The sequence below is a fragment of the Diorhabda sublineata genome, chromosome 6 (assembly GCF_026230105.1).
Source record: "Diorhabda sublineata isolate icDioSubl1.1 chromosome 6, icDioSubl1.1, whole genome shotgun sequence".
In the NCBI taxonomy this organism is placed as follows: Eukaryota; Metazoa; Arthropoda; class Insecta; order Coleoptera; family Chrysomelidae; genus Diorhabda; species Diorhabda sublineata.
In genome coordinates, this window is record NC_079479.1 from 6502703 (window position 1) to 6514743 (window position 12041).

General features: G+C 31.9%; 1 protein-coding gene across 1 annotated transcript; it reads right to left on the reverse strand.

Annotated features, from left to right (window-relative positions):
- Positions 1-2145: 2145 nt before the first annotated feature.
- On the reverse strand, positions 2146-11599 carry LOC130445123 (uncharacterized). Its single transcript, XM_056780638.1, has 4 exons — positions 11526-11599; positions 7508-7617; positions 5434-5588; positions 2146-2744 (listed from the first exon to the last, which is right to left on the reverse strand). The coding sequence occupies exons 1-4, from the start codon at positions 11578-11580 to the stop codon at positions 2585-2587; spliced, it is 480 nt and encodes a 159-aa protein (XP_056636616.1). The 5' UTR covers positions 11581-11599; the 3' UTR covers positions 2146-2584.
- Positions 11600-12041: the final 442 nt, after the last annotated feature.

Consider the following 12041-nt stretch of genomic DNA (forward strand, 5'->3'; position numbering starts at 1 on the left):
ACTGTGAATTATACCTTCACCTATTTATCTAATAGTCACATATTGATCTTGCTAAACGAGATCATGGACTTTTTCGTTTGTGATATCAATTTTGTGAGCTTTCATTATATCATATGATACTCTCTGATGTATCCACCAAGTCCTTGTAAATTTGCGTTGAGGTCAACTCTTTTAAACGCAATAATTTAATCAGTGCGCGTTGCTCGATACGATCTACTTTGATACTAAGATGGTACTCTGGAATTCAAGCTTCTACTCTAAGCGCAATGCAACAAATTCTTGTTAGTTTTTAGCGTGAGTATATACACAATTGTTCAAAATGTTACGCGATGTTGATTTATAACTGTATCAGAAACGGTTCAAAGTGATTTAATGAACGAACACAATAGAATGAAATGCATCCAATCTTATTCGTGTGATATTGTCAAAAATGATAATATTTTCGGAATTATTGAATTTATAACATACACCTCGTAGTTATAAAACCTCTCGTAGGATATCAAGAATATAATTTTCTTGGAGCATATCCTGGAGAGTCGTTAGTTCTAACGATGTCACTAATGAAACAATCCAAGAGGCAATTATGAGAAATGACACATTTTAGTCTAGTGTTTCCCAAGAGATAATTTTCGCTTTGCAAATGGTTCCACCACTTTCATTTCAGAGACAATTTGCACGAGTCAACTCGAAGTTGTCTCAAGTTTAGATGGAATTAACTACAGTTAGAAGAGAAAAGAAAAACTTTCTGCTGACATTTTTGAAACTAACTGAAGAAATAAGTGAATCACTTTGGATGTTGTTCTTTTCTGTTAAATAATAGCTATTTTAAGAAAACTTGCATTAATAAGAGCGATAATATTCAAGATAATTGATGGCTCAAGGTTAATCACCATTTTAATTAACTAATTCGTAACACAACTTTTAAAACCACTGTTCTGTTCTTTGACAAATTATATTGGATTTTTGTTATAAAAGATGAAGCTGAGGTGCTGAAGGAAGTAATTTGAGTAGTTTTTGTGGTATTTTGACTCAAGAGGACTAAGTTCAATCAGGCTGCTTTAGAACTGAAAACCCCACTCGACAATAACTAACTCAGGAATTTAGCCGCAACAGAAGGAATTAATTACAACGTATGCAAAACAAAGAAAAAACTAAATAGACCGCAACTAACGATCCTCCTATCCGCACTCCTGAAGGTCAAGCAGTCAATATAAAGCCAATGTGTTTGCAAAACACTTAGAAAAAGTTTTCAGTCCCAACCCCTTAGAGAAAAACTTCAATATCGAAACCAAAGTCAAAGATTTTTTGGAATCTCCATATCAACTAGAGCCTCCCCTCGAAACAGTTGAATCCCAGAAAATCTCCCGGATATGACCTAATTAGTGCCAAAATCCTGAAGGAACTATCAAATAAGGGGCTGAAGTTTCTAACACGATTGTACAATTCAGTATTAAAAACGGGTTATTTTCCAATTTTGTGGAAGGTAGCCCAAATTATACTAATCCCTAAGCCAGGGAAACTTCTTGAAGACACTACATTTTACAGACCAATAAGCCTATTGCCAGTTATGTCAAAACTTCTTGAAAAACTACTGACTGAGAAAATAGAACTGATTCTAAAAGCTAGCAGACTAATACCTAACCACCAATTTAGATTTAGAGAGTAGCATGCCCCAATAGAACAAGTTCATCGAGTCAAATAAAAAGTGTACCAATCTCTTGAAGATAAAGAATATTGTTCGGCTGCCTTTTTAGATATCGCACAGGCATACGACAAGGTCTGGCACGATGAACTACTATACAAAATCAGGAAAAACCAGCATAACCTTTCTCAAATCCTAAAATCCTACCGGAAGAAAGGATACTTTCAAGTCAAAATCCAAGATTACATTACCACTCTACATCCAATTATGTCAGGAGTTCCACAAGGAAGTGCACTTGGCCCGTGTGATCTGCCTTACAGATTTTAATGTCTTAATGATGTGTTATGTGGTTATCCTTCAATCAAATGTTTTTTTTTAAGTGAAGGGCAATTGCCACTGAGTAATTCTCCTACAAATCAGTTTATGTTGCTTCAAACCATTTGTTCATTGTAAAATTTTACAGATTGCAAATAAAAAAAGTGGTTAAAAAAATAAAACTAATCAAAGGATAGATAAAATATATTACACTCAAACAAATCTAAATATTTGTAACAAATCGTGTAAAAAACAAAATGTTAACTTCATAAAGTATAAAAATTAAATTAAGTAATAAAAGTAAGATTTCAATCAAAATTGGTTTGTTTATAACACAACGTGACAATGATAAGGAAAGTTGATCCGGTTCATCTATGGGGTTATTTGAAAACATAGATGAACCTATATTAGGACCATCAACCAGGACAAAAACAACTATTTTAGCTCCTGTTAAGATCATGAATACAAAACACAAATTGGAAAACATGGAAAAGTCATACTAGCAAAGGAAAAAGATTATTAAATAGATATAATAAAATATTCAAACAATTAGTATTAGGAATCATTTGAATATCCTTTGTCCCTGAAAATTCACGCAGTGTTAAAAAATCTAATTTTTTTAGTAAGTTATTCGGGAAATTTCAGTGACGGCCTTGGTGTAAATCGTCTCCATTTGCCCTGATTAATTTCATTGCTTTCTATTTCATCATCAACGGTATCAATAAAATCACTTTGTTCTTGTTCATCGGAATCATTTGGTTGTATTTCTTCTACATCCAATTGTTCGCTAAAATAAATTATCAATTAGAATTTAAAAATAATAACCAATATTTAAACGCTATCTGTTTTCGATTATCATATTGAGATTAACGAATAGATTTTTTTGTAATCTAATAAGATCTGGAACGCTGTGATATGAAAAAAAGTTGATTATTTGCATCGGTCAATGTAGTTTGTTTTGGTTAAAGAAATTAATGACACAAATGTTTATTAAAACTATCCAGTGGATAGAAATAGCATTTATTGTTAACAAATATCAGTTACAAACAATTTGGTTCAGTTATACTGAAACCACTGTTTACACTACTACTACACCAACACTCACAATTTACAATGTCTGACGCGCGTTTCGATAACCAAGTCATCGTCTTCAAAGACTGAAGGTAAATTAAAACCTATTAACTTGACTTACTTTAAACTAAATTTCCCCACCAATAAATCGAAAATTAATGTTAGCGGGAAAACCTGCTTCTTGGAAATCTTCACATTTGTTTTTTAACTACTGAACTATAGAGTGGGCTGTAAGGAATTGGCCTTTTGGCCCTTTGTCCCTATTTTTAAGCTGTTTTTACATTAAGCAATTCCATTGCTTTCAAATGCATCCATTAATTTATTATTGGATAAAGTTTTTATCAATTTAACATTATTAATATTTATTTCAGAATTATGAACTCGATTTTTCGACCCGTCCATATTTGAAATGAGCTATGTGCTCTTTAAACCGGACATTAACGGGACTTTTAGTCTGACCTATATACTTTTCGTCACAATCAAACCAAAATTAAAATAAAAAAAATTTGCGCCGGTACCTTTCAATCCTGTTTATACAAAGGGATTGGAAAGAATTTTTAACAGAGTGGGTTTCAAATTGGTTTATAAATCCAACAGTAAATTAAAACAATTGTTGGGTAATCCTAAGGGTAAAGTACCAAATATGGAAAAGAATCGTATATATGAAATTTGCTGTGGTGATTGTGATCGAAATTATATTGGGCCGACTAAGAGATCCGTTAATGTCCGGTTTAAAGAGCATATAGCTCATTTAAAATATGGACGGACCGAAAAATCCAGGATTATCGATTACGCTGGCACTCATAATCATGAAATACTTAATAATGTAAGATTCTTAAAAATGTATCCAATAATGAATTATTGGATGCAGCCAATTCTTTATAGCCCATTCTATAGTTTATTAGTTAAGGAATAAATGTGAAAAATCTTAGTTAATAGGTTTTAGTTTACATTCAGTCTCTGAAGACGATAACTTGGTTATCGAAACGAATTTTATAATTCAATCAAATTAGACATTCAGCCAGTACAAAAAAGTTGTTGAGTTTTTTAAAAACCGATAAACATTCAGTATTAGTTAATAAAGAAGTGAATGGGTTCTAACAAAAACTTTTTAAACTTCTACAAATTTACAGAACTACTTGTCTTTTACGCACCCTCCAAAGACTATTCGTTCAAGTAGTCTCACAAAAAATGAGTAGATCACTATTTTTAAATATTTTAGTGTATAAATAATATATTTGTTAATTATTTTCTTCTCAAACATGTTTTGCTCAATTTGGCTGGTTTATTTTCTGACTTTTCAAATTTCTTCTAAGCGTAGAGGGTTCGATATAAAATGGAACGTTGTCTTCGTGTAGAATTCAACTTGAAAGTACCGTCAAGGCTGTAGTTTGTATCTTTCTCTAACGATAGATAATAGACAAGATCATCATCGCAAATTAAAGTTACGTTACTGGCAACAACGCCATTTATCAGGTAATTTCTATCAGGTGCATACACGTAGGGTTTCGTGAAACACCGAAATCCAATAGAACCGATTTGAACTCAAATAAAAAAAGAAAAAGCAGAAACAATGTTACTTTCAAATTAAATGTCATAAACATCTGCGAAATAGTACCATCAACAATGTAACATAATAGACGTCGATAAAATGTGTAGGGAAAGAAGAGTGGAGTATATGGAATCATGATAATTGCATTAAAAGTATCATCAAACCCATGGTTATGGATCCAGACGAAGATACTACTAATTAATATAAAGATTACAAAGGCGACTGACTCAGATACTAAAAACACTAAACTAATCACTATTCACTAAACTATCTACCAACACTAAATTATTACTAAACACTTATCTCACTCTTAACTTACTAATTTATTTAAAAACACCCTTTACTTTGTACTTTGTATTCCAATGTGTTCACTAAGAAATATAATTATTTACTTACTCTGGCTGGTAAATCAGCGCCTATTTATAAACCACGAATTTCTCGATAATTTAGGTAAATAAAATGTAAACAAACAAAAAAGCCTACTCGAAAACAGTTAATCCGCGATGTTAATGGCCTATAAAAACAATACAGAGAAATGCCTGTCTGTTAAGCCGCTCTAGAAATTTCTCTACCAAACTTCAGATTCTATCAACCTAATCGAAGAGGACCGGCTTCACGGTCTACGTCAGTAGACGAGTTGGTAAATTTATTCAATTATATTCAATTATTTATTACTGCGATATACAAAATTATCTTATACATTTGAATGTACATTGCTTAAAACTCTAAACGTGTAATATCAATTTTGTAAAGTGAATGACTTTTCTTCAAATCAAAGACTTTATTGCCAAAGTTAACAAGTAAATTGGTTAATTTGCACTAAAAAAATCTATTAACAATATTATAAGTTCACCTATTATCGACATCCTCTATCTCCTCGGGAATACGAACTTTTCTTGGTTTGTTTAATCCTTCATCATTTCTAACTTTAAAGTTAGGATCATCAGTCTTGGGTACTAAAAGAACATGACCATCTTTGGTTTCAGTCAAATAGAAATTGTCATATTTCTAAAATAATAAATAGCCATTTATCAATCCATTGAAATTTATTTGAAAACAAAACAGAATGAACTAATTCTTATGCTGATTCTGGATAGAGGAGCACTACAAAATTAATAAAATGATAATGCTGCCAAAATTATACTATTTGCTTCTCAAAGTTAAGAGGGACATTTGGTGCAACAGTGTCTTTTCAGTGATGCAGTTCCTTTACAATTAAAAATATATTATAATAAATATGAAAAACACGAAATAACTTAATTGCAGCACATGTGACACTGTACTCGTATAACGCACTCGTCGATTTTAGGTTATAAGCTTCATGACAAAGTTTTCATCTATAAGCTTCCGACGTCCATCCCTATGCTATGCCGCGCCATGTCTATTTCAAACACTTAAAACCAGGACAACCAGAGAACAAAGCCACCATATAGAAATTGGTCTCAGGCCGTGATCAAAACTATAAAAATATGATGGGCAGCTCCATCTATTGGGTAAATGTGGATCTATGTTCAAGATTTTTCTGGTAGACAGTTGGTACTATTGCATATAAAAAGGGCATTTCGAAAGTGTAACTCGATAAAGGCACCATAGACTGTTAGGGAGGTGGATAAGTTCAGTTCTTTGGAAATATATTTTTATATGATAAAACTTTAGTTTTAGAAACTTTGGGATAGAGAAGATTAGAATCGAATCATGATTAAGGGTAATTAGATATGGTCCTATGAAGTGCCGTGTGATCAGAGTTGCTTGAAGAGAAACTGATGTCTAGATAAGTGATGTCGTAAGAAACAAAATAGAGTCTAGTACTGAGCCTTGGAGCACTACATATTCTATTGGATTGCAAAAAGACATCGTTGTATCTACCCAAATTGATGGGTGGTAAGTATTTTATATTTAAACATAAATGATAAAAGCCTCTTTTTGACTAATTTTTCTATCATCTTAGATAACGTGGGAAGGGTTGTAATTCGATGCTTGATTTTTATCTCCTCCTTTGTGTACAGGGATAATTATAGTCTTCTTATAGCAATTGGGAAAAGTGCCATTTTGTCTAAATCGTTTTTAAATCGAGCACAGATCGAACGCGATGCTTCTACCCTTGCACGCTTTTGGTCAACATTCAAACATTTGGGGATCCACTTCGCAGCAATTTTTCTCATGTCCAAATTGACGTGAACTATATGATGAACGCGTTCGTATGAAATATTAAGTGCTTCAGATATCCGTTTTAGCCCAATTCGATGGTCTGATAAAACCAGGTCATGAACTGTATCGATATTTTCGGGGACTGACACAGAAACTGGCTCCCGATCGGTCATCATCTTCAATGGAAAATTCACCTCTTTTGAAGCTTGCAGTCCAATTTTCACGGTTGCAAACTAGACATTCATCACCAAGGGTATTAAGCATATCTTCGTAAATCTGGTTCACATTTTTGTCGTTGAACTTTATACTGACACTTCTAATAAATTATTGTTCGTTGCTGTGGTAATGCAATATTTTGTTTATGCCTGGAACTGGTCTAGGCTAACTAGATATCAATAGATCCTCGTAAAATTAGTATTTTAGAGGTAAGGTCAGTAGTTTGTGACAGAAAGTATGTAAATCAACGTCAGGTTTTCTGTAAATTCAAACAATATAAAGGTCTGGCTACTATGGTATAGTTTTTGACAAGAGTAGACTCATTATTATTCAACCAATGTTCAGTGATGGCAACAATTTCTGGAAAATTTAGCTCCTCCTATCCTGAAATATACAGTTCATCTGTTTTATGTCTTAGGGATTGAATATTAATAAGAAATTATCATAAACCATTTGAATGAAACAAAACTAAATTTATTTCTGAATTTTTGAGCTGCATGATAATAAAGTTTCAAGATAATTAACAAACCTTCATTGTATCAGTAATCAGTAGGATTACATACCTTAGGTGAGCATTTATAAGAGGTACAAGTATACTGTTTCCCATCTGGACTACATACACAAGAATTGCAGTCCATCTTGAATTCTGAATTTGCTACACACGTCGAAGCTCCTAAAACAATATCACGTGATACTTGTGTTACATAATGTTTCTTCCAGCAGTGGGTTCAGATCATATTTCTAATATTGTTGCATAGCGCATGACTTGACAATAATCTATTACGAATACGTACTCAACAATTGCTGCTGGAACACGACCTTTGACACTAAAAATCATCACATTGGTTTTTATGGAACTATTTCAGGTGTGTCTGTGTAGTGGTCGCAGTTAAAAATATGAAAATCACTAACGGTTCCAAAAATACGAATATAAATAGAGAATATTTACTGAAGCATGTTATAGATACTCAATAGCACAAATACAAATGAGTTAGCGGGATTGCAAAAAAGAAATATGGATTATGAGAATGTTCTTCTGCGGCAACATATTTCGTATTTAGAAAATATTGGAGGTTATATAACCTTAAAGATAGCGAAAACTGATACTTTTAAAATTACTCAACAAATGTGATATAGTGGAAATAAAACACTCGTGGTCAAAAATAACGTACCACCCTTTCTGAAAATATTTTTTTGTCCAATAAATTTAAATTAATATTGCTATTGCTCAACTTCTTTTCAATAATTTTGACGCAATAATAAGAAATGTGTAGTAATTTTGAGTGATTTTTAATGTGTAAAAAAATAAAAACAATGCAATTAAACCAAATTTTCTTAAAAATAAAACAATAATGTCCTTGTTTTTAAATGCTAGTAGCGTGTATTTTCGCCTCTGGATGTAATTGTAGCTAACATTCTCCTGGGCATGCTTTCAATTAGGTGCTGTATCACTTCTTGAGGTATGATCTCCCATTTCTCTAATGCCGCTTGCTCAAGTTCATCTAAATTTTTAGGAGATGAATTTCGATGACGATTGCGGCGTTTAAAAATGTCCCAGACATGCTCGATAGGATTCATATCTGAACTTCTTGGTGGACAGTCCAGGGTATTAATTCTTACTTTGTTTAGGTAATTCAGAACACCTTCCGCAACGTGTGGTCTAGCATTATCATGCATTAAACAAAAATCATCACCAATAAATGGCCCAAACGGAACGACGTGATTTTCAAGAATGTTAGTTATGTATCTTGCTGCATTAAGGACGGATCTAGGAAGAGACACTAATTGTGTGCGGGCATCAAAACAAATTCCTCCCCAAAACATGATAGACCTTCCTTGGAACAGCTACCTGGTTCTTAGAATTTGATTACGTCCATCTGGAACTCTTAGACTGATTCTTGTCTCAACAGTAAATAAAACTTGGCACCAATTTTCTAAATTCCAATCTAAATGTTGGCTTTCAAATCTTAGTCTAGCAACACGATGCTACCTGGTTAGCAATGGTGCCTGGAGAGCTCTTCTAGATCAGCATTCTGAAGTTGTCTTCTTATTGATCTATCAGAAATATTTACATTTTGGACTTCTCGTAAAAGGCTGGACATTTGTCATTGACTTGTCTTTGACCGATTTTTTAATGAATTTACTTGCAAAAAACGGTTATCTCGAGGAGTTAAAACTAAAGGACGTCAAATATTTGCATCAATCTGCCAATTGGTGGTGTGGTGTTAGCCAAACAGATTTGCCACTTCATGATAACTTTGACAATTTCTAACTAACTCGGCTATTCTTTCAGCTTCGCGCTCACTTCACTGCCTAACTCTATTCATTTTTTGTTTAACTAGTTTCGACTTTAACACTAACTTCACTTAAATTGCTTCTGTCCACAAGTTGGTACAACAATAGAATGAAAGAAATATTAAATTAAAATTAAAATTTTAGAAAACCACAAATACAGTTATTTGCTGATAAGAAATTTTGCTTTATTTTATCGCTAACATTTAAAATATTTTAACTTTTTGTGATAGAAAATAAAGAAACCCAAAAGATTAACATTTTAAATTTTGATATTGAAATAAAAGGTGGTGCGTTATTTATGGCCACGAGTTTATTATCAGATTGAAATTTTATGAAGTAATTTTTTGAAAATTAACCTGGTTTTTAGAATAATTATTGTATGATTGTTGTCAATTTAGCCAATTAAATTTAACAATGTTAATGGTTTTCAACGCTAGTGATTATTTTGTTATTTTCTAGAATAAACCAGATTTATCATCTTAATATTTATAATTTAATACATTAGAAATGATTCAAACACTATGTAGAACTCGTCGTTTTTAATAGCAAAAGTTAATTTGTGAGTTAGCCATAATTGAAGTAATTTTGCATTTAGATCTTTTTTTGACCCAATTCTGATTCACCGAATTAGGCCAGTGCTCAGAGGCGTAACTTTAAGGTGGAAAAACTGACAAAATTTCACAGGCCCCACAACATTTAATAAAAATTACCTGAAGATTTACCTATATATTTAAAAATAAATTATATGATTTTGTTTTTAAAACAGATTCTTCATTAATGATGTTTGTTAATCAATAGCCAAGTTGTCGTCTTCAGAGCCAGTTGACCTTCAGTCTCTGAAGACGATAACTTGATTATAGAAACGCACGTCAGACAGTATTATTGAGTGTGTGTGTGTGTGTTACTTCTAATAATATTTATTTTATTAAATTTACAGTTTCTAAATTCATGCGACAAAATTCTCTTATGAAATTAAAATGGGCCTTTCCTATAATAAAATTCTATGGGAATTCTATTTCTAATTTATCTATTAACCGCTAGATGGGGACAATAAGAGTTTTCTAAACTTTTAGGATCAAGTGTCGATTATGGGAAATCTGACTGGCTCTGGTGCTCTAACCTTCCTTAAGCCTCCTCCACAATTGAGATTTTGTAACCATTCAATTCCTTATTATTCAAAACTTGACAAGCTTCTAGTTCGGTACAGGATTTTATATACACCATCATACCTTGGTCAATTATCAAATTGAATGTGTGAATTGCCGAATCAAGCATCATTTGGTTTTCAGCAAAGGCAGTAGAACCAGAAACGTCTTTGAATATTTATCGATGATCTACGTTTCTGCCTTCATTCAAGTACAATCAGCAGCTTTTTCGAATGAAATTTCTTTATCAGAAGATGTATACATAAAGACTAAATAATTTTCGGATTTAAAATCAAAATAACCTTCGGTTTCAGAATCAGAAATAACGCTGGCTCTTTTTGTTAAAAGCTGTATAACAAAGATCTTCATCTTTAATTCAAATTCACTTTTATTAACTTTTTCCGCTAATTCAATTTCGTTATCGCATTTCGATTGCATTCAATTTTTATTAGTTTTTTCAATAACAGACAATTTTTCTGATGGTTTACCATATTAGAAACCCTAGGTAACCAGATAATATAATTTCAGGTCTCTTCCGATTAAAAATTAAATTTGTTTATAATTTTTTAAAGACATGTGACAAAATTCAGGAAGTGAATGCTCGTATAAGATTAAGACAAATACAAAATTTCCTAGGCCCTCTCCGAGATATCACCCTTAAAAGGTATTGATTAAAATTGAGAATTTTTTCTCCAAAATTTCAGTTAAGCTATAAACTTGATTGCCGTTTAGTTTCAGTGGCTTAGTAAAATTCCCAAGTTTCATTACATGTGACTATCCGAGAAAAAAAACCGTGTTCAGTAATAATTTTGGGGACAATTATTTTGGGTATTCAATTACCCAAAATTAAGAAAGAAACATATAAACTAATATTTGTTTTCCACCTTATTTCATTAAATGAAAACTGTATTTCATCTATGCATTTGTGTTTTAAATTGGCACGAATTATTGAATAAACATAAAGAAATTCATCGTATAATATATTAATGATAAAATATTTACTAATTAAATCAAAATGATAACAAAACTCCTTTATTTACATTTTCTTTTCGCTTTAAATATATATCTGCATATGTTTTTAAATTAGTATTAATCATCCAAAAACCGATCCGTTTCACCATAGTATGATTAATTGACTTACCGCTCAGGCTGAAGCAAAAACCACACAAAATAAGTACGATTACGCGCCTATCCATCTTGGTAGGATATATATTACTAACTACTTTTAGCAATATAGTAACGTTTTATATATAGTTTCATATGTTGCATTTTTTAAACGTTTATATCAAAGAGTAAGCGGAAAGGAAGTGATAAATTTTGTTAGTATGTATCACCATTTCAATCGAGTCCAGACATTTTGGAAACATCAAAAGATATCGTAGAAATCCATAGTTTTATATTTCGAGCAACAGGAAGCATCTAATAAGCGATTTTTGCATAAAACCACTTTACAAAAACCGAATATAATGGAAGTACATCTTACTTAATTTGTGTTGTGGATTGAATAAAGACTCTTTATCTTTTCTTTCAAAACGTATGTTAAATAATTTGAATTCGCCTTGTGGAATTAATCCTAAATAAATATGATGGGTCAAATCAAGCATCAAAAGTATGTATTTGTACAAAAAATATTCATTACATTTATTGATCAAGTAGT

Excerpts from the sequence above, each read along its gene's own strand:
- LOC130445123 (XM_056780638.1), bottom strand. The coding sequence starts at position 11,580 with ATGGATAGGCGCGTAATCGTACTTATTTTGTGTGGTTTTTGCTTCAGC. Across the intron at positions 5,589-7,507 it reads CTTATAAATGCTCACCTAAG|AAATATGACAATTTCTATTT; the intron begins GTATGTAATCCT and ends TTATTATTTTAG. Across the intron at positions 2,745-5,433 it reads ATAGAGGATGTCGATAATAG|CGAACAATTGGATGTAGAAG; the intron begins GTGAACTTATAA and ends AATTTATTTTAG.